The 24,247-nt window shown below is 40.1% G+C and overlaps 1 protein-coding gene across 8 annotated transcripts in view; it reads right to left on the bottom strand.

The window, feature by feature from the left end:
• SCAI (suppressor of cancer cell invasion) overlaps nucleotides 1-24,247 on the bottom strand; it is a 2,763,600-nt gene that overhangs the window by 837,528 nt on the left and 1,901,825 nt on the right. For all 8 annotated transcript variants that reach the window (XM_044058030.1, XM_044058027.1, XM_044058025.1 and 5 more), the window contains one exon: nucleotides 17,170-17,271. In XM_044058030.1, coding sequence (XP_043913965.1) covers nucleotides 17,170-17,271 — 102 coding nt within the window. The remainder of the gene's footprint in view (nucleotides 1-17,169; nucleotides 17,272-24,247) is intronic.

Below are 24,247 nucleotides of genomic sequence, written 5' to 3' on the forward strand. Positions count from 1 at the left end.
ATTAGTTGGTAGGGTAATTCTAGCCAGTCTAATGACTGAAGGTTAAGACAGTGATGCGTTCTATAAGCTGATCCTATGGCAAATCTGGCAATATTACTGTAGCAGCTAGTAAATTTACTGAGGTTTGATTTGCTTAGGTTTCCGAAGATGGGTGAGGCATAAAGAAGGGTTGACAGCAAATGTGTACGGGCAATAACAGTTCTAGCATATGGGATTAGGAACTGTTTAATCCTGTATAAAGAGCCTAGTTTTTTTTATTAACTGTTTTAATAGTTTTGTCTATGTGAGCATCAAACTTAAGGTTGTTGTCGATGATTACTCCCAGTAGTTTAGTACTAGGTTCTGGGGAAATTATGGTGCAATTGTTAGACGTTATGGTGAGAGGTTGTGAGGGGACCTTGTGAGCGGGGGAGAAGAGTAATAGTTTGGTTTTATTTGGGTTTAATAGTAGACGGCGAACAGTGAGCCAGTTCTCTACTTTGTTGAAAGTGATTTGGGATAAAGATTGTAAATCTGTGGGGGAGGTGGCAGAGCAGATTAGGGTGGAGTCATCTGCATACTGAATACAAGTTGCATCTGGGATGACTGTCTTCAGGTCACTAATGAATATGGAGAATAGGAGGGGACCTAATATAGATCCCTGTGGGACTCCAAGGGTGACTGGTAAAAGGGACGATAGGTTATCCTTCCACAGTACAGCTTGTTGTCTGTCACTTTGGTAAGAATGAAACCAGCTAGTTGCTAGGGTATCTACGGACAGTGATTTTAGTGTGTCTAAGAGTAGCTGGTGGTTTACCATATCAAATGCCTTGGATAGGTCTAGGAAGAGGGCTGAGGAGAGCTTGTTGTCATTATGGTTTTGATTTACTGTGCAAGAGAAGGAGAGAAGGGCTAAGGCTGTACTATGGCAAGGTCTAAATCTGTGCTGGGAGGGGGCTAGGAGAGTGTTTTGATTCAGATAGGCAAGAAATTGCTTATGGATACATTTTTTCCATTATTTTAGCCAAGGGAGACAGAATGGCTATAGGCCTATAATTTGAGAGTTCAGCGGAATTTCCCCCTTTATGAAGATGAATAATGTGGGAGATTTTCCAGATGGAGGGGATATAAGCTTCAAGAATAGTTCTATTGATTAAAATTGAAATGGGATATGCTATTTCATTAGCGGCTTTTTAGAGATACTCTGCAGGTGGTTTGCTGAAAGGGTGGAGGGTTTCAGTTTCTTAAGTAGGGACTTATAACAGATGTTGGTACTGGATCAAACTTGAAGGGGATTTTATTATCAGGTGTGGGACTGGTGGTACTTGGGGTATTGGGAGATAGCTTGCTGGCTAGGGATTGCACGGCTTCTGTAAAGAAAGTGTTAAAGGTGTTAGTAACAATTTTAGGAGGTTGTTGGAGGGTAGTTAAGGGGATAGGGGTAGCTGGTTGACCTGGGTGGAGAAGTTTATTTATGCCTGGCCAGAATTTTTGTGGTTGATTTTGGTGCTTTTGTTGCAGATTACAGTAGTAACTGTTTTTGTCTAGCATAACAGACTTCTTTGTATCAATTCTCAACTGTTTATATATGAGGTGGTCTTTTGAGGATTTAGTGGTTCTCCAGGAGGCCCACGCTTTGTTTCTGCTAATAATTTTTTGTCTTGTATCATTGGTCAGCCATGGTGCTACTTTGTTAATGGTTCTGATAGTACGCTTGGGAGCATGGTTATCCAGGATAGCAAGAAATGTAGAGTTAAATTATGAGACCGCTTCATCTAGTGGAAGTAGTCTTAGGTTGGACCAGTCACATGAGTTAAGTTCATTCTGGGATTTAATCTGAATAAAGTTCTTATTACTTCTAATGGTTTTAAAGGTAGATTGTTGAGGGATGTAATTTCTTTTTCTGATTATATAGGTCAGGAAGTGATCACTAAAGTCCTCAGGTAGGGTGCCTGCTTTATACATCTGGGGTTGGTTGTTTATTAATATCCAGTCTAGGATACTTTCCTTATTGTTAGGCTTATTGATTCTGGTAGGGGAAGATATCATCTGGGAGAAGCCATGCAAATTTATATGACTGGAGGGGAAATCTGAAGAGCAAGTATTCCAGTTGATATTAGCGTCTCCGAGAATGATAGTTTCCTGGGGGCAGTTAGTGGACAGCCATTGGAGGATACCCTCCAAGGTATTTGTGTTGTCACCTGGGGGAATATAGATACATGCAATGTTTACAGATTTGTGTTTATTGATCTGGACGTTTGTGATGAGTATTTCTGCATTGTTAGTAATCAAGGTATTTGGAGTACTAGTTTTGGATACTTCCAGAGTGGATTTATGTAGGATGGCTACCCCCCCCTCTTTTCTTACAGATGCAATCAAGTCTTAATATATTGTACCCTGAGGGTATAACCTCATTATCAATGGTAGTAGGTTTGAGCCAGGTTTCAGAAAGGCATAGTACATCGGGGGAGTGGACATTCAGGAGGGCATGTAAATAGTGAATTTTCTTGTTTATACGTCTAATGTTTAGGTGACACACAAGGAGTGAGTTGGAGGCATTATTTGAGTTTCGTAGGCTAGTAAGGGTGTTATTTGTGGAGCTGATAGTAACAGGTGGGGTTGGGCCTGGGTTAGGGTGGATGTCACCATCCACTATGAAGTTAGGTAGTAATCTAATAGCAAGTTTCTGGAGTTTTAATAAGGCTTTGTGATAGTATTTAGTTCTAGGGTTAATATACGAAGCATGAATGGGATTTGAGTTTTTGCATAAGAAGAGTTTGATGAGAGGTGGGGTAGTAGTTGGTTAGAATTAAGTGGCAGATTAGTAGTACTCGTTTTGGATCTAGGGTAGTGAGCGCCAGGAAGGTGTTGGTATTCATAGGCTGTGAGAAGATAAAGAATTATAAGTGGGGGTATTAGGCAGTAAATAGGTTTTGATTTTGGAGGTGTGTTAAAAGTATGTGGAGGCATTGTAGGGGTATTTAAGTAATGCTTGTTTAAAAATAGAGTTGGGGTGTTAATAATTAGCTTATAGTGAGAGACTGGAGACAGCTTGAGTAATAGGGTTGGGTCCTATGAATGAATGGTTAATGCTGATTGTTTCTGATAAGTGGGAGTGGTTATACAAGTATTTAATGTTAACACACAAAGTCACATAGATGCATATACAGAGGCATAGACAAAGTCACACACATCTACACAGAAGTTCACACACACTTGTGTGTGTGTGCGTGTGTATGTGTATGTGTGTGTGTGTGTGTGTGTGTGTGTGTGTGTGTGTATATATATATATATATATATATATATATATATATATACATATACACATACACACATATATATACATATATATATATATATTATATATATATACTTATATTATACAGAGACACACACACACACACACACATGCACATAAATATACCCAGCAATTACAGCTACTTTCTTGACTTAATACAAGTCATCTGTCATTTGCAAGCCCCCCCATCCACCCACCTCCACACACTGTCCTTGATTTTGCAGAACGTCCTTGATCTGTCTTCTTTATTTTTCAGTAAATTTTCAGGATTAAGGAGTTAAGGTATGCATAAGTAGTAAAACAAATTTACATACAGTGATATTCTTGGCATTATTTCAGACAAGAATATTAAAGCCATCAATGAATGCATCATGGAATTTATCAACTCAGATCACAAGTGTGTGACTTGAAGATACTTAAATTGTATGGCTGGGGACTCTCAGGTGTGCCTGGTGGGAAGGAGGACTTTTTATAGAAATTATTTTGTGCATATTTTAGATAACTAAATGCTTTGGAGTGGGAAACAGAAATTTCTTCTGCGGATATTGACACTAGCTAGGAAAGATTTTATACTTATATTGACAACCTAATAGAGGGAACATGCACCTCTTGTTCCAAATAAACCACCAGAATATTTACTCCCATGGTGGAAAAATAACTTGGAAAACTCTAGGAAGAAAAAAATATATATCACTAGAAAAATGCAAACGGAATCCATGTAGTGGCAAAAAATAAGATATGTAAATACGATCTGAGGAAGGCTTATTTGCCAAAAGCGCATATCGGAAGACTGAGGACTGCTTATTTTATGTTATATTCTTTTCATTAAAGTTTTGATTTTACTATTAAGTTTTACTGCCGTGGTGGACATCAGGAGTTTTTAGTAGTGATATGTAAAGTCTAGTCATCTTCTTAGGAAGTTTATTATGTCTGCAAGAACACCGGAGGAAAACTTACACCAAAGATAACAGGACAATTTTTTTTAAATATCTACAGTAATTTAGGAAAGACACTCAATCCAGCTGCAACACTATTATTGGAGATGGTTCTTGAAACAGACTCTACAAATTCAGGCTAACATTTTCGTACATCAATTATTAACGATACAAGATACAACTGGGTGGATGGGCTTGAATATACCCTTCCCAGGTTGACAGCAATGCTCAAAAATAACTTATGCTATACTGGAAAAATTTATCAAAACAATTAAGCTTTACACAGCTGCAGGACTGGATGACCTGAATAGTTTTTCTCAGGGTTTATTCTTAAGGATATCATCATGCCTATTTCAAGAATCTTTACTCACAGGTAATGTACCCCAGATATGGAAAGATTCTTGGTACCAGCACTGAAAGGTGATAATGCCTTGACAGTGGAGAATTATAGACCTATAAGTTTAATGTGGCTTTTAGCTAACTGCTTTGAAAAAGTTCTGGTAGAGTTGTTATTAACACTTTGGACTTTAAGATGGACCTAAACCTACACAGTTTTGTCCCAGGACACTCATGTCAAATTAATTTGAGCTTTCAACAGTCTGCTTGAGAAGCCACATACAAAAGATTACCCACTGATGCTGTCTATTTAGATCTCGCTAAGGTGTCAATACGATATATCATGATACAACTGTATCATTAATAGAGGAAAATAATATAAAGAGGAACATGGTCAGAGGGGTAAATAACAGATCAAAACATAGATGGCAAAAGCTAATAGGTAATACCCTTACAATGCCCCCTTTGGTATGTACCTAACCAGGCATAACCAACAACTGGAACTTCCACAGAGGTTCCTCACTAAAAGAACACAGGGCATAAGTAATACGTCCTATGCAGACCACCTCAAGGCCCTATCCCTGTATTCTGTCTCCTACAGGCTTTTAAGGGGAGATCTATGCCTGGCATGCAGGGCATTGTCAGACAGCACTCTGATGGACCTCCTGCATATCCATAAAACAAACAGTACCAGAATTACCCGTTCTAAAGACTTAAACCTTGCCTGTGATATAAATAGGACCTGCTCTGCTCTTCACTTTTTCCCTTAGAACTGATCTAGTTCTCATAATAAACACCCTATTCCTACTCTAAAGCCTGGCACTTGCTCACTAAAGCAATTATATAAGTCAGCACTAAAAAATTAAAAGCACTACACCCTCACAAACTCCCCTTGAGTACCTTGTTCCCCATTGGCCCTTTTTTCAGTTATAAAGGAATTCCCAATACTATTCTAGCATGTCCAAAGGTCAGTTGTCAATCTCCTCTGGTCCAGCTGGTGAATCTGGGAATCTTGAGGCAATGTTACAATTGCCTCATGTATACAGACAACCCTCTCCTCCTCCCAACAAATTCCAACACGTGAGAGATGAAACCATATAGCCAAACTGGAGGCTAAGCTCTCTCAACCCAGTACTGGCGTAACCAGTCAGGAGAGAAGGAAACCACACTCACTACAATTCCAGTCTCACATAGACCTACCATGACAGCAAACCAAACACATAAACACACAAAAACATACTTGGAGACTCTAAATAAAAATCTGCCTAAGCAACAGAGACCTCCAAAGCAGACACCCCAGCAACCGCTACTCCAAAACAAAACACGTGCAACACATAGCTCACAAAGCTAGTGTGCCGAACAGTCACAGCCCTTAAGACTAAACAACACACCTGATACACTTGTAATAGGTGACTCTATCGTCAGGCACACTGACGTCCCGCTCACCAGGCTGTACAAGGAGAAGGTCACGGTGAGCTGCCTGTTGGGCGCTAGGATCCGCCACATGACACAAGCACTCAGGTCACGCCAAGGCAAGTACAAATATGACTCAGTCATTGTCCATGCTGGTGTGAATGACCTGAGACGTACCTCCCTGGACTACATGAAAAGAGACATAGAGGAGCTCTCTGAGCATGTAGTCCAGGCCAGTATGACCCTGACCTTGAGTAGCATCTTAGCCTCACCAAGAATGATGCCACAATATGAAGACAAGATGATCAATTTCAACAATTGGCTTAAGTATTGGTGTCATTCAAAGGGGATCCAATGCCTGTCAGCCTGGGATGACATGCTCGACAAGCCACGATGCTTCGCTAGGGACAACTTGCACCTGTCACCCCTGGGCTTTCGGATATTGGCAAAGGCTCTTGCCACCCCCATAGTGCCTTTTTTAGGCAAGGCTCAAAAGACAAACCCACCTCCATAGGTATCACAAGGGATAAGAAACTAAGAGTAATGCTACTCAATGTCAGAAGTCTAAACCTCAAGATGCACGCACTCGAAACTCTCCTTAGCATGGAGAACATCGATATCTGTGCAGTAACAGAAACCTGGTTCAAGGCTCCCGAGAGAACCCCAGCACTACCAGGTTATACCTCATACCATGTTTTTCGGCCACAAAACTTGGACTGAACCACAAAAGGAGGGGGAGTATCAATATTCGTCAAAGATACCCACACCTCCAGGTTGGTGGCACAGCACGAAGCATCAGAGACTATCCATGTGCAACTAACAGTGGGTAAAACTGCCTTCCAGTTTATAGCCTGCTACAGACCACCCTCCCAAACCCAGGAACCCCACTCGGCCTTCCTGAGAACACTGGAAAATATGAAGGTCTCTCCAAACACCATTATACTGGGCGACTTCAACTACCCAAACATAGACTGGGAGCATTACTCTAGCTCCAACACTCTAGCCCAAAGGTTCCTAGAATTTATAAACTCAAATGCTATGGAACAGCTTGTTACCACTCCCACAAGAGGGGGAAACATACTGGACCTGATCATCACCAACATGGGGACTCTATGCTCCAGACCAGAAGTGTATCCCTCACTGGTAAGATCAGACCATAAACTAATCTCACTAGATATTCACATCCCGACCCCAGCCCCTGCCCAGAAAACCACAGTGAAAAACTTCTCTAAAGCAAATTTCACACTCCTCAAAACCGAGGTGGAATCCTTCAAAGCCCCTGGGCCTTTGGAAAATATGGCCCAAACCATAGAATCCTTTATAAACACATTCTATGAACACCTTCAGGAATGCATGGATCATGCAATCCCAAACAAAACCAAGACCCAATCCTCCAAAGGCAGGCTTCCTGTCTGGTGCACCCCAGCCATAAACAAACTATACAATAGAAGGAGGAAGCTACTACATGACAAAACAAAATCCCAAAAAGGGAAGGCATCTCTGATCAGTATTAGCAAAAAACTACGGGCACTCATAAAATCGTCTAAGGCCAGCTTTGAGAGAAAAATTGCACAGGACACTAAGGATAATCACAAGGCTTTCTTTAGTTATGTTAGAAACCTGGGTGGGAATTCCCAGATATGCTCAGAATTAGTCCAAAATGACAAAAAATACACCAAACCCACAGACATTGCCAACATCCTAGCTGACAGGTTCAGCGCAAACTTCTCCCCCACTTCCCCACCAAAAGGGCAAATATCTATCCCAGCAGAGTGCTGCCCCCCCTGACATCTCAGATGCTCAGGTAAGAGCCGTCCTCTCCAAAACTAAAAACACAGCATCAATGGAACCAGACGGTGTCCCGGGCTGCATCCTACATGAACTCCAAGAAGAACTAAACCCAAACATAAAACTACTGTTCAATCTCAGCCTTACTACAGGATATGTATGTACAGCAACAGTGGTCCCTCTCCACAAAGGTGGTGCCTCAACAGATCCTGGAAACTATCACCCCATAAGCCTGACTAGCTTGGTCTGCAAAGCTATGGAAAGGATCATCATGGACCTCATAAATATAGATATTGGGGACCTACAGACACTGGATCCTACCCAGTTCGGCTTTGTTAAGGGCAGATCCTGCCTCTTAAACCTGATCGATTTCTTTGAAACAGTCACCAAGGCTATTGACGAGGGGAAGGTGGTCCACACAGCCTACTTGGACCTTGCAAAAGCCTTCGATACAATACCCCACTCGGGCATTACAGATAAGCTCACCAGCTTAAATATAAACCCCTATGTCACTAGATGGGTTGCAAACTGGCTCAAGGACAGAACCCACATGATTAGAATTGCTGGAGCCATGTCAGACTCCAAACCAGTTACAAGTGGCATCCCACAAGGCTCAGTCCTGGGACCTCTCTTGTTCGGTATATATTTCTTGGAGGTACAGGCCAACATGGAAGGACTGTGGCTGATCAAGTTCGCAGATGACTGCAAACTGGGCGCCATAATCGACTCTCCAGCCGACACAAGCATCCTACAAAAGGGCCTCATAGAAACAGACAACTGGTGCCAGAGCCATGGCCTCAAGCTAAATGCCAAAAAGTGTATAGTCATCCCCTTCGGCAAAAACAAAGTGCCCACAAATTACCACATAGATGGTAATCCATTAAGTACGGAAGAAGTAATTAGGGACCTGGGGACCCAAGTTGATAGCAATCTCTCATTTGACAACCACGTGGACAAAGTGGTTAGAAAATCATTTTATACAGCCCACCTAATCATGAAGGGATTCACATCTAGATCAGGGGAGGTCATCGTGCCTCTTTACTCATCCCTCATCAGGCCCATAATTGAGTACAATGCCTCTTTTGGGATGTACCTTACCAGACACCTGCAGCAACTGGAAAGACCCCAAAAGTACCTCGCCAAGAGGATCAAAGGGCTCAAACAGATGCCATATGCTGCCCGGTTAAAGAAACTCCAGCTCTACTCAGTGGCATACCGCCTGCTCAGAGGTGATCTGTGCCTGATGTATAAAGCCATGTCCAACCCGGAATTAATGGACATGCTGCACCTCAGAAAATCCAAATCCCATCGAGCTACTCGCTCGAGAGACTTGAACCTCAGCACTGAAATAAATAGGACATGCTGGAGGGACAGATTCATAGGTTCATAGGTTCATACTAGGCTATCTGCCCGAGGGCATTTACAAGCCTAGCCCATAGTTTTGTGGCTTACGCCACCCCTTTAGTATGGGGAACTATACCCATTATTTTGCTGTGCCTCTGTTGAGCAGTGACACTGAGGTAATCCCTGGGGTATATCTGCGATCTCCCATCCATTGGTCAAGATTTCTCTTGAACAAGGCCAGCGAGGTGCTCTGCCTCACATATACCGGGATTTTATTCCACAGCATAGGGAGTCTTTGGGTGATGAATCTATCCCTCCAGCACGTCCTATTAATAGCCGTGTCGAGGTTTAAGTCTCCCGCCCTTGTGGCTCTGACGGATCTAGATTTTTGAGGTGAAGCATATTCATCAAATCTGGGTTTGACATGGCCTTGTATGTTAGGCAAAGGTCACCTCTGAGCAAGCGTAAGCGACTGAATAGAGCTGGAGTTCTTTCAGTCGGGCAGCATAGGACAGATGTTTGAGACCCTTTATCCTTTTGGTGAGGAACTTTTGTGGCCTCTCCAGCTGCTGCAAGTGTCGGGTCAGATACATTCGAATGGGGCATTGTACTCAATCATTGGTCTGATGAGTGATGAGTATAGGGAGACTATGACCTCCCTTGATCTAGATGAGAATCCCTTCATGATAAGGTGGGCAATGTAGAAGGTCTTCCTAACTACTTTAGCTACATGGGTGTCGAATGACAGACTACTATCAACCTGGGTCCCCAGGTCCCTGATAACTTCTTCTGTACTCAGTGGATTGCCACCTATTTGGTAGCTAGGGGTAACCTTGTTTTTCCCAAGGGTATGACTATGCATTTTTGGCATTTAACTTTAGGCCATGGCTCTGGCACCAGTTATCCGTTTCTGTGAGACCCTTCTGAAGGATATCTGTGTCAGATGTGTTTTCTACTATGGCGCCCAGTTTGCAGTCATCTGCAAACTTTGTCAGGCATAACCCTCCTGTGTTTGCTTGTACTACGGAAAAGTAGATGCCAAACAAGAGTGGGCCCAGGACTGAGCCCTGTGGTACACCACTTGTGACAGGCTTTGAGTCTGACATGGCGCCAGCAACTCTGACCCTGTGGGTTCTGTCACTCAGCCAGTTTGCAACCCATCTTGTGATGTATGGGTTAACATTTAAGCTGATGAGTTTTTCAATGATACCCGAGTGGGGTATTGTATCAAAGGCCTTCGCCAGATCGAGGTAGGCTGTATGGACTGCCTTTCCTCATCAATGGCTTTGGTGACTGTTTCAAAAAGTAAACCAAGTTTAGAAGGCATGATCTGCCTTTGACAAAGCCAAACTGGGATGGATCCAAAGTCTGCAAATTCCCTATGTCTTTATTTATGAGGTCCATTATGATCCTCTCCATGGCTTTGCAGATAAGGCTTGTCAAGCTAATGGGCGGTAATTTCCAGGGTCGGTGGAGGCACCGCCTTTGTGAAGTGGGACCACAGTTGCAGTGCGCCACTCCTGGGTGCGTATCCAGAGGTAAGACTATGATTAAACAGCTGTCCTAGCTGTGGGTTTAATTCCTCGTTGAGTTCGTGGAGCACACAGCCAGGGACACCATCAGGTCCCATGGATGCTGTGGTTTTTGCTTTGGAGAGAGCAGTTCTCACTTGGGCATTGGAGATGTTTGGGGCTGCAATCGCTTGGTATAGATATCTCTCCTTTTGGGGAGGGGAGAAGTTTGCACTGAACCTGTCAGCCAGTATGTTGGCAATGTCTGTAGGATCAGTAATCTTCACATCATTTTGAACTAGTTCTGAGCATATCTGGGAGTTTCCTCCCAGGTTTCTAACATAGCTAAAGAAGGCCTTATGATTGTCTTTTGAGTCTTTAGCTATTTTTCTCTCAAAATTTGCTTTGGATGATTTTATGAGAGCTCTTAGTTTTTACTTATAGTGATCAAGGGTGTCTTACCTTTTAAGGATTTTGCTCTATCTTGTAGTAGCTTCCTCCTTTGTTGTAGAGTTTGTTTATGGCTGGGGTCCACCAGAGTGGACGCTTGCCTTGGTACAAAGAGTCTTTGTTTTGCTTGGGATTGCCTTATCCATGCAGTCCTGCAGGTGCTGGTAGAAGGCATTTGTAAGTGATTCAGCGGCTTGAGTACTGTTTTCCGTCGGCTCGGGCGCCTTAAAGGAGACCACACTAGTCTTTAGAAGTGTGAAGTCGGCTGAGAAGTTCTTTACTGTGGTCTTTTATTTCAGGTGGGGTGGGATGAGGACCTCCAGCGAGATTAGTTTGTGATCTGATCTCACCAGTGAGGGGTATACTTCCGGTGTTGAACATTGTGCTCCCATGTTCGTGATGATGAGATCAAGTATGTTTTCTCCTCTTGTGGGGATGGTGACTAGTTGTTCCATGGCATTTGAGTTTATGAATTCCAGGAACTTTTGGGCTAGGGTGTTTGGGCTTGAGTAGTGTTCCCAGTCTATATTAGGGTAATTGAAGTCACCTAGTATGATGGTGTTTGGTGATACATTTATCCCTCTAGTGTTTTCAGGAAGGCCATGTGAGGTTCCTGAGTTTGTGAGGGTGGCCTGTAACATGCTACAATTTGCAGAGCAGTCTTGCCTATGGTTAATTGCACCTGGATGGTCTCCGATGCATCGTGCGTTGCCACCAGTCTTGAGGTGTGGGTGTCTTTGATGAATATGGATACCCCCCCCTCCTTTCTTGGTATTGTCCGGATTTTGGGGCCGGAACGCATGATAAGAGGTAAAACCTGATAGTGCTGGGGTGCTCTCAGGAGCCTTGAACCAGGTTTCTGTCACTGCACAGACATCGATGTTCTCCATACTGAGAAGGGCCTCGAGTGCGTGCATTTTGAGATTTAGACTTCTGGCATTGAGCAGCATTACCCTTAGTTTTTTTCCTTTTTTAACCAGAGGCTCCCTTCACTCCGGAATAAAATCCCAATCCAGGTTAGGTAGAGTCCCTCATTGACTCTCTTCAAGAGGAATCTTGATGAGTGGATGGGAGATCGTAGATTTACTCCGGGTATCACTTCTGTGTCACTGTTAGACAGATGCACAGTATACTAACCTCGAAAAAGGGCATAGCAAAATTAATTTTAAAATGGGTGGCGAAAGCCAAACACACTCTGGCTAGGCTTGTAAATGCCCTAGGGCAGACAGCCTAGTATGAACCTATGAACCTATGGAGAGATAGGTATAAATTCCAGAGACTACCCCGTCTATGGAACAGGCTCCCCATCCATGTGAAGCAGAGTTTTTCCCTTATCCAATTCAAGTGCAACTTGGACAATTGGATGAGAAACTGAAAATTCATCCCTGGACTGGTACTTACTTCTCTGATGCAAACAGGTAACCAGTAAATGGTTCATCTCCCAGGCCCATGCTTACACTTATCAAGGGTATCAGAACTTGTCAGAGATTTGGGACGCATGGCTAGGCTTAAAAAGACGCTTGTGGTCGTTAGCCTAGTAAACACCTATGAACCTAATACAGTTTCAGGCAAAAAGTAATTTTCCTCATATATTTGTCAGGAAATTTTATTTGGTCCCATTTTGTTTATATTTATATCTAGTCTCCTGACAGCTGATAAAATCTGTCTCAACAAATATGCAGATAATATAAAAATTGGTTCAATAGTCACCTCAATTTGAGAATCAATACAGTATGCAAGGTTACTTGAAGAATAATGTAATGTTGGTCTATAACATCTTGTATGAAGTTTACTGTAATAAAGACTAGGGTTATACATTTTGGTAGTGTTGACCCATATTAATCACCTTATGAAGGACTGTTTGTTACAAGAATTAGAGGTAATAAGGGACTTGGGCATTAAAACTGACAGTAAATTCAGTTTTAGGCTTAACTTGCTGGAAGTACTTAGATGTTAGTAAGAGATCAAAAACATTATTTGGGCCATTACTAATTAGATTTAAAATGTATTGATTCCATTATATAAAGAGATAGGGCGGCCAATTATTGAATAAGGGACATCCTTTCCTAAATATAACATTAAACAACCACAGTGAAGCAACATGGGCTAAAAATTACTTTAAATCCAATCATAAGTTCATAGGAGTGTACTAGGCTAATGGCCCTGGAGCTTTCCAAGCCTATCCAAAAGGATTCCCTGGCAACATGCCACGCAACATTATTTCCCAGTGCCTCTGTCCACTGAAATGATCCCCGGGGTGAATTTTCTATTTCCCATCCACTCGTCACGATTTCTCTTGAAAAGGGCCAGTAAGGTGCTCTGCATGACATGTATGGGAAGTCTATTCCAGAGCATGGGCAGTCTCTGGGTTAGGAACCTGTCCCTCCAGCAAGTTCTGTTGATTGTGGTAATAAGGGTGAGGTCAGTGGAGCATATGGCATGGAGGGATTGGGATTTCTTTAGCTGTAGCATATCTAACAGTGCTGGGTCTGACACAGCTTTGTAGGTCAAGCAGAGATCGCCTCTAAGTAGGCAATATGATACAGAGAAAAGCTGGAATTTTTTTAGCATTTCTGCAGAGGGCAGGTGTTTAAGGCCTAGGATCCTCTTTGTGAGATTTTTTTGTGGTCTTTCTAGTTGTTGCATATGTCTAGTGAGGTGCACGCCAAAAGGGACATTGTACTCGACAAGTGATCTAATGAGGGAAGAGTAGAGAGAGAGAATGACCTCTTTCTTCCTCGATGCAAAACCCTTTGAAATGAAATGTACCACATAAAAGGATTTTCTGACCACAGTGGCAATGTGATTGTCAAAGGAGAGGTTGCTATCCACTTGTGTTCCCAGATCTCTTATAACACCTTCGGTGTTCAGTGGATTACCACTGATGTGGTAGTTCATGAGTACCGTGTTCTTCCCAAAGGGAATGACGATGCACTTTTTGGCACTGAGCTTAAGGCCATGGTTCTGACACCAGTCATTTGTCTCCATGAGGCCTTTCTGTAGAATGTCAACATCATTTGGAGAGCTAATAATGTCTCCCAGCTTGCAATCGTCTGCGAACTTGGTCAGCCAGAGTCCCTTGGTTTTGGTCTGGACATCAGAAAAGTAGATGCCAAACAGGAAAGGACCCAGGACCGATCCCTGTGGGACTCCAATCGTGACTGGTCAGTAGTCTGACTTGGAGTCCGCTACCTTCACAGCACGGGTTCTGTCAGTAAGCCAGTTTGCAACCCACCTTGTGACATAGGGGTTGATGCCTAGTTTAGTGAGTTTATCTATGATTTCTGAGTGAGGAACTGTATCGAAGGCCTTGGCCAGCTTGAGATAGGCTGTGTGAACTACCTTGCATTCGTCCACAGCTCTAGTGACAAACTCAAAGTCTACCAGGTTGAGCAGACATGATCTACCCTTCACAAATCCATACTGTGTGGGGTCTAGAGTCTGGAGATTCCCTATGTCCATAGTTATTAGGTCCATGATGATGCGCTCCATAGCCATACATATCCAGACTCGTCAGGCTAATGGAGCGGTAGTTCCCAGGGTCTGTAGCTGTACCCTCTTTGTGGAGCGGGATGACTGTAACAGTGCACCACTCGGTGAGGACAAAGCCTGTAGTGAGGCTGTGACTGAACAGTGCACACATGTGTGGTGCCACCAATTAAAACAAAAATGAGCTTGTATAAGCCACAAAAATACTGGACTAAACACGTCAGTGGTCAAATTTTATAATTATTAATAAAATTTAACCACTGATGTGCTTTTTTAAACCACTCTTAGAAAGTAAATGGTAAGTCCTTGTAATGGCTACTGCAGTTACATTTGCTAGCCAAGTTTTTTTTTTGTTTTTTAAATTAACTTTTTTTAATATTTAATGCTCACTAAAAGCAAATCTTCATTTAGCAAATCTAAAAACATGGTGACTCTCTGCTGTTTTATGTCTGAGCTTCACAGCACCTTAATACTCTACCATAAAGTTAACTAGGCTTTACCTGCACACTGACAGACTGTTAGAGAACATATATTCTCCAGTCAGGGTTAGGATATACGTTTTGCCCACTATGGATTACATAGAAAAAATGTGATGTAGAGAAATCACTGGTATATTAAAAAAATGGGTCTACTCTGACTCACTGAAAACTCATTTCACTGAATTTCAAAACATTCACACCAAATCGCTGAAAGCTCAAATCACTGAAAACTCATTTCACTGACTGTAAGTACTGTTGGGCAAACAAAACGTATATGCCCTTTTACCCACTGTAGTGTGATCCTGGAGTTAGTATATATATATATAGCCAGGGGTGTGTGGAGGGTCACAAGTATGGTTGTGGGTGGACATCGAAAACAATACAAATCTGAAGTGTGGAATGTGACATAATGGGTAACTAAAGTAGGCCATACTGTTTAGAAATGTGAATGATATTCTAGGGGGTTTTAAAATAATTAGATGATCTCAACAGATGAGTACATGTGTGCCATATGCAACAACTGGCAGTGTAACTTCCACTGAAGTCACCATCAGGAAAATGTGTCTTTTTTTCATGTCGTAACCTTGTAGTCGACTGCATTAGAGGTGTGGTAGAGGCAGTCTCTACCTGCATCACAGTACAGGAGCTTACCCTGTACTAAAATATAAGTGCTTAGGTATACATGTTTTCTCAACTTACTGTCTTACTCTGTTTTTAGTATAGCTGGATTTACAATTTGGAATTTGCAACTGCTATTTTTGGTTTATGAGCTTTGGCTTCATGTATCAAATCCACATTCAACAATCAAACATATTTTCAGAGTTAATAATGCACTGAAGTGAAAAAGTACAGAAAAACATCCTGCACTGGATAGCTCAGTAGGTGCAAGAGACATAGATAAGAATGTGTTACAAAATTACATTAGTGTAGCTAAGGGCCTGACCAGTTTTCAAACTGGTTTCTGTTGTTATTAGAAAATACTGCATATTGATCTAATGTCTATAACAGTTAAAGAATCTATTCCAAAACTGATTGATTACTTGATAATAAATTTACAGCATAAAGTTTCTGATAAAGGTAAACTTTCATATATACATAAAATTATCAGACAAGAAACTTTTTACAATGTAGATTCATACTGGAATTATTTCACCTCTATTAATGGGGACCCACCAACTCAACAAGATAAACAATATATATTGGAATCTGCTTATAGAACTACATCTTCCATTGTCTGGAGACTTTATACATGGAATTTTTACATAGATCTTTTTATACACCTTTGATGATGAATAAAATTAATAATAAAGATAATCTATGTAAGAGATGTAATGTAGAAATTAATGCTGACTGGGCTCATATGTTTTATGACTGTATGAAGTTGAAAGAATACTGGAAGTCAATTAATGAATTTTTGCAGGCTCTTTTACAGATAATTTCATTATTTCAAGTCTCTTATATTATTCAACACACCTGTACCTCAATGTGTTAAAAGATTAAGCTTCCCTTGTTATGGTCTATCCTAGCAGTGGCTAGGAAAATAATAACTAGAAATTGGATTTCAGATACACCTCCTTCGTTCAATGAATTTAAAAATGTTATGAATATAATGTGTCATATGGAAATAAGCACAATTAGAATGAGAACAACTAGAAAAACATCACATTTTATTGTATGGGATAATTTACAAAATTTGTTAAAAAAATTCTAATTTCAATAGCACAGTATTTTAGTTTAATTAATTGATCTGATTGTAATGGATGTCTTTGTAAATACTTTAGTTGTTTTGTTGAATATTATAATAATACCTATTTTTAATTATTTGTATAAAATTGTTATGATATTTCTCTTATATGTTAAAACAATAAACTTGTTTTGAAAAAAAAAAAAAGAAAATACTGCATATTCTGTTTGCTGACTCTTGAAATTCCCTAAGAATTCTGCTGCTTTCTAGTTAGAATCTGTTGAGAAATATCACCTTGGATGGTTTTCTGGATATTACATCTGAGTAGTGGAATGATTAAAAGACAAGCTGTGAATCCATGGTTTTCTCCCTTAAAATTTCAGCACACTTAGTAGTGGTATATCTTCAAGTTTTGTTTACTCTTCATAAAGAAATCCCTTCCCAAAGAATTTATTATACAAACCTTAAAAGACGCAGCTAGAAATGTGTAAAGCTGACTAAATGTGGGTTTGTAGAGAAGGTATTTGTGGGGATTTTCTCGCTTAGCAGGCTTTTCGTTTGAATCCTGTAAAAGAAAAAGAAAAGAAAAATTAGTATCACTAAAACCAGAACCATTTTTCAAAATTTTTTGAGTGTCAATATTCTTATGCAGCTACAGTACATTATAATGTAAACTTATTTCTGCACTACTTACCTAATAAACTCATTTTCAAACAGAACAAAACATAATCAGTTCTCTACATTTTCTTATCACATTAACCTGCAGTTAAAATGAATTATTTCAAGTTTAATTTCTCCAAGTGTTTTGGGTTTCTAATACTATGACAGGAATGGACACCATTCCTTAGACAATGTACAATTATAGTTCATGAAATCATTGTTTCAATCTTTGATGTTAGTTAACAGTGCTCTTCTCAGCACCTAGAATGTTTTCAGAACTGCCTCCTTCTGTAATTCATCCAGGGTTACATACTTTGGTTGCATATTTAATGTAATGTGAAGTATCAAGTGGTAATACATTTTTAAGTATACTCAAGATGCATAACTATTTTCAAAGAAATACACTTATGGAAACAAAAGACGAAAGTGCAGTTGTATAAGTAAACATATCCTAATAGTAGATATTGGAATGATCACTGCTGCAGCAGGCTAAGCTACACGAGTCATATCCTGCACTGGATATAATAGCTGGCCAGCATTCAAAGCTCCTTTGCCCAACCCATTAGAGATCTTGGGCTGAGCTGATTAAAGGACAGGTTTGGGAACCAAACCCTTTAGAGCTTTCATGCCAACTGGGAGAGAAAGTCTAAATCCCGAGAAGGCATTGCTAGGAAAAACAAAAACAGACATCCACACCCTGGCATAAAAACACACACAAAACATGGGGTAGGGAGAGATTAGCTATTGCAGGATTGATCATTTGAATATCTACTGTTACAGTATGTTTACTTACACAAGGAACCACAAAAAAGAGGAAAAACAGGTGCAACTCAAGAAACCAAAAAACAACTCAATCAAAGCACCTGGGAAGTCAATGACCACAACAAAATCAATCCTCCGATCGAGTAAAACACTCCATTATTAATGCTTAACAGTCTCACTGCAATTTTGTTCACCATCTAGGACTTCATCAGATAAAATAAATTGAATCTACCCTCAATATATATATATATATATATATATATATATATATATATATATATATATGTGTGTGTGTGTGTGTGTAGATTATATATATATATATATATATATATACACACACACACACACACACACACACACATACACACACCATCCCATCTTGTTAGATGAGCACTTAATTGTTTAATTACTTACATACTTTTAAAGACATAAATCCAAAAAGAAAACATATAAATACAATGCAGAAAACCTAAGCTATTAATCCACATTCTATAAAAACCATAACCCATACTTATATATATAAGTGTCATGTTTAAAAAAATATAACTATGTATGAATACATTTAATGCATAAAATTGCCCTACCATGTAAAACAATATTCTAACTTGGGACCAAGGTTATGGCTATGGCTTTTATCCTTTGTACATATGTACAGAGGAATAATATATGACATTTTCCAGATGGCAGGGATGTGCCTTTCTATTAGAGAGTGGTTTATTAATATAACAGTTCTTCAGCAAGTACTTCTCTTCATAATGATAATATTGACATAGCAGCCCGACATAATGGTAATTACATACTAAACAACTAATTAAATAATACATACATTTTGTTATAGTAATTATAAAATCAACTAGCAGTGTTACTTTTGTTCAATTAAATGTGATCTCCAGTTTGCAGCAAAGCATCTCTGTGGGTGTCACTCCATTTGCTAATTAAAATTTGTACACATATCTGCATGCTTAATGCACAAATAAATATAAAGATTTGCAAAGCAGCAGTAGATGGATACCAACTTATCAGTGCAACGCCTTTCAAACACTGCATGTGCTTTCATTTGATACCATGGAATACCTTAGAAATATCTTCTGCTGCAAGTTATTAATATAATTAGTAGCATATGATATGCAATCCTAATATTTAAGGAAAATAACTCAGATATTGTCAAGTACTAAGTATCCCCATTTCTCACATTAAGACTGACTGGGCATGTGAAATGTTGCCCCATAATGCTTCCAAGTAGTCACTGCAGGAGATATTTACAGAAATATATTTAAGCAAACATGCAAGTGTTATTTCTCAACAAGTATAAAAATCAGCAGAGTGGTGGTAGGTTCCCACCAAGCACAAACACTTCACTGACTGTGGACACCTCAGATTTCTGACTGTGATCAAACAAATGTAATAAGTACATAAATTATGGCCATTTCAACTTGTTCCTGTCAGGCGCATACAGTGCAACCATTTACAACACCCACTTATACAGATGTTCCCATCAGGTACAGCCACTTTATTGACTATGTACACCTCAGATGCATGACTTACTACATAGTAAACAATTCCTGACATATTTGCATGAATATGCTTATCTTCAGTTGCAAATTCTACTGCTAAAGAAGTACAGATATCAAGATATAAGAATTTTCCAGAATTACATAAACTTACAACTATCGCCAAGTAACGCCAATGGTATCTTAGTGAGGTTAACAGAAATAATAATATGGAATACATTTATAATATGACACAAAAACAAAATCATGTGTTCCTAATTACAAAACAATTTCCTCTGGATCACAGAAACCATTCCTGACTTTGAGCTGACTTCAACAGTGAAATGATGTTCTACAATCCTACTAAGTGGATAGCTCCTGATATGCATTTTGGGAAGTACCATATAAACTCTATCTTGGTCAAGTTATTAACAGATATATTAGTATGGCATATATTCATTCCATGACATGAAAATTAATCACACTTTCTCATTACTGACCACCCCAGTTAGGTCAGCAGGCATTCCTGACCTGTGTCCTGATTTGCCTTGAAGTTCCACAGTGCTATTACGTGGGTACCTAAAATTGTTTGTGTCTTTTGGCTTTTCCCGGTTAGGGGTCGCCACAGCGGAACTCCGGTCCGCTAATGATTGGCAGTAGAGTTTTACGTGCTGGCGTGCCGGGCCTAACGCAAAACCTTCCACGAAGGAACGCCCGTTCACGCATGCCGCCACACAGACGACGCTCTAACTGAGGATCGAACAGGCAACGTCTAACTGTGAGGCGACAACACTACCGCAGCACCACCACCACAGTTAAAATAATTGCAAAAATATAATTTTTATGGATATTTTATTGTAAAACAAATAAATGACTATTCAGAAAAGCTTCAGAAGTTGGCATTGTTTCTAGAAGACAATTCAGAGAGAGATTACAATTGCAAAAGAAATGCTGAAATAAAAAAATACCATTTAAAGACCTAGTGACAATGGTAACCAACAGCTTATACTTTGACCACTGTCAACATACCAAACCAAAGTCAGAGGATGATACTCTGTACCTCATATAAATAAAGGGCAGATCTACTAAAGGAGTTCACGGGAACACTTCTTATTCCACTGATCTGCCCGGTTACAAATGACAACCTGAAAAAAACAGAATATAATAGCTACAATAATACATTTCAGCTTGTTGCTGTCAGATGCATATAGTACAAATCCATTATAACATCTTGTCATATTGACATTTCATCAAATATCTACTATTATAGGACATAACAGTTATACTGTTGTCATCACTGTAACAGTAAATTGTAACACCTGGGTTGGGTTACAGTTATGGGATTCCCTGCAGTACTGCAAGGCCAAAACCTGCCCTAATCTTGGACTGCGCATTTAGTTTGCAGTGCTTTGAGAAATGTTAACATAGTCCATGTGGCAGTTTCTAAAATAACTTTTGCAAACACATTTCTGAAATATGCCGCTGATGTAGTTTTTTTTCCCCCTAGTGGAATGCACACTTCTTGTGTTTTGCTGAGGTTTATTACACTTGTCATGGCAAAATTAATTCAGTGGGCCAGCAATTCAGACAGAGTCTGCTTACAGAATGGTAGGTCTTTACTTCCTTTCCGAAATGAAACAAAACGCTTATAATTTTCTTCTGCTTTCATTAGTTCCACTAGTGTAATATTTGACTTTACTTTGGCTTTACTGGAAAAAAACTCACTTTGACTGCCATAGATTGCTTTGACAGAAAGGTTAGTTTGTTTTGGCTTTCTTGTATTTTGTATTACTTAGCAATACCAGGAATACTACTCACTGCTAAAGTTGCTCTCACCAAGTAGAAAGTAAAGTGAATATGAAGGTATGAGAGCAATCACCACGAATGAATCACCAAAGTACAAAAATGCAACTTGTCCCGGATGGAAGTCCAAAAACAGTCAAAGTAGAGTTGTAAAAAACGTTTATTCCAAAACAGAAGATGAGCGCTTTCGCATAGCCAAGCTATGCTTCATCAGATACATATCTGATGAAGCATAGCTTGGCTATGCGAAAGCGCTCATCTTCTGTTTTGGAATAAACGTTTTTTACAACTCTACTTTGACTGTTTTTGGACTTCCATCCGGGACATGTTGCATTTTTGTACTTTGGTGATTCATTCGTGGTGATTGCTCTCATACCTTCATATTCATTTTGTATTACTTCACTGCCTTCTTCTGTCTTACATATTTTGGTTTATTATATTTACACTGTGTTTTACTTGTATTCTGCTTTTAATTGCATATTTAAACTAGGAAAGAGACCACAGCTTTGTCTTTTGTGACTCGCACAGAAATTAGAACAGGTCAATTAAGATTAATTACCTATGAACTGATGGTGAAGCTAGAAACTAAACCTATTTAAGGGGTTAAAAAAAAACATTTCAAGGCTTTACTGGAAAACGTCATGCAGACTCTGCCATAAATTGCTGAGAGGGAAAGATTAATTTGTTTTTACTTTCTTGTATTTTATATCACTTCATTGCCTTGTTCTGTTTTGTATACTGTGGTTTATTTTCTTTACACTGTTTTTACCTGCATTCTGCTTTTAATTGCATAATTAAACTAGGAAATAGACAACAACTGTCTCTCTTTTGATTAACAAAGAAATTCAAATTTTCTGACTCCCTTCCACCCTGGTGCTGTTGTGTCTTTAAACTCAACTGTCTTTCCAGTTGTCTGCCACTTATGTTAATCTGACTACATATTTCCTTCCCTCTCCTCTTTCAATGGCTGTTGTGAGTAAGCACAAAATTATCATTTTGTGAAATCATTCCCCTTCAGCTATTTAAATTTATTGGCCATCCCCACTGTATATCATAGAGCCAGAATGCAAAGTGCCCACCACCCCTTCCAGTCTTTCTCCTTTAAAATTAGTGGCAATCCACTTACATAGCCAAAGCTTAAGTTAACCCTTCTTTCATATCTAACTGTTTAGTGCACACTGCAACTCTTAGGATATTAGCTGATTTTTTTCATTTTACCTTTACAATCTACAACATCTAGTGCAAGATCACCAATTACTGGGGAGCTTACATTCTGCCTCTCAGTACTCATTTTGGGATTAGTGCTTCTGTTTTGCTCCTGGTGACAGAAGGAGCACAGGGACATTACTTCTTGGAGGCTGCTGATCACCAGAAAGCCTGACAACTTCTTCATAGGTGCCAGCCTGGAATTTGTGCTTATATTTTGCTCCTGGTGGCGGAAGGAACAGAGTGTACCGATTCCCGACTGTTTCTGATTGGGCAGTGACTATGCTGGACCTTCCTGACTGGCCTGGTGATATTCAAGGCATCCATCACTAAAAGGCTACAGCAAGCCTACAGACTCTTGCATCGTCTGGGACAAGACTGTTGATCAACCAAAGAGCCTGCGACCTGCTTCTCATCTTGGGAATGGTGCTACTGTTTTGCGTCTGATGAAAGGAGAAGAAGAAAAGGAGCATTGTATCCCAGCAGTGTGAAGCTGTTGTGAGACCAGCGCTAGTAGCAGACAGGCTTTCATCATTCTTAACAAAGCTAAGTCATTCTTTCTTTTCAGTAAGTACTTTTTGATTAGCTGCTGTCTAACCTAACTTTGGAATATCTCCCTAAATATTTCATCCATAAACCATCAAGGGGTCTTCTTATTAGCTTCCCTCCAAGTGCTTGTCAGTGTCCTGTATAGACACAGACACCTTGATTTGACATTTTTCCTGTAAAAGCACCCTTGAAATTTCACTAAAACCTAGTTACACACAGAGCAACTAGTTTGTAGTGACAAGCACTGTCACCAGAGTTGCAAACCAGATACTTCTGACATAACTTTATATTCTCACTGCAATCTAATCAATAAAAAAGTGCATGTTGCCATGGATATGAACTTTCGTACTTACTCCATTACCAGCTGGTGGATATAGGCATCCTGAGGCAATGCAGAAAATGCAGAAATTGCCTCATGTTTACGGACAACCAGCTAATTCTCAAACAAATACTGTATGGGAGAGATGTAGTTGCGCAATGTCACTGGAGGCAAAGCTCTCCCAACATCAATGAGGTTGTCAGTAGTACACACACTGCACCCAACATACTGTTCAAAGCACATAGACTCACATATGCTGAGGCACTTAAATGTATCCTTCCTAAACCCTAAAGTCCTCCTAGATGAAGTACTCATAAAAAATACCCTCAGCAGTCCTGAATGCACTTTTTCAAAACAACAACCACATCAACACATACAGCAACATCTCATGGAGCCTCTACTTCTAAGCTCATATGCCCATGAGGCAAGACATCACATAATCCAAATTTCTAATCACTGGAGACTCCATTGGGAGACCGTCTCTCTCACCAGGCTGATTAAGCTGAAAGCCATGGTCATTTGCTTACCGGGGGCAGGATCCAACACATTATGCATGCACTAAGGTTAGTGGACTGCAAGTACCAGTATGACTCAGTCATAGTCTATATGGGTGTAAAGGATTTCAGACATACCTCCCTAGACTACATGAAGAGAGACATCATGGAGCTCTCAGAACATGCATCTCAGACTGGTATGAGCCTAACATTGAGCAGCATATTACCTTCTCCAAGGATGATGCTACAATACGAACA

The sequence above is a fragment of the Protopterus annectens genome, chromosome 16.part0 (assembly GCF_019279795.1).
Source record: "Protopterus annectens isolate FY-2018-M chromosome 16.part0, PAN1.0, whole genome shotgun sequence".
Lineage (NCBI taxonomy): Eukaryota > Metazoa > Chordata > Ceratodontiformes > Protopteridae > Protopterus > Protopterus annectens.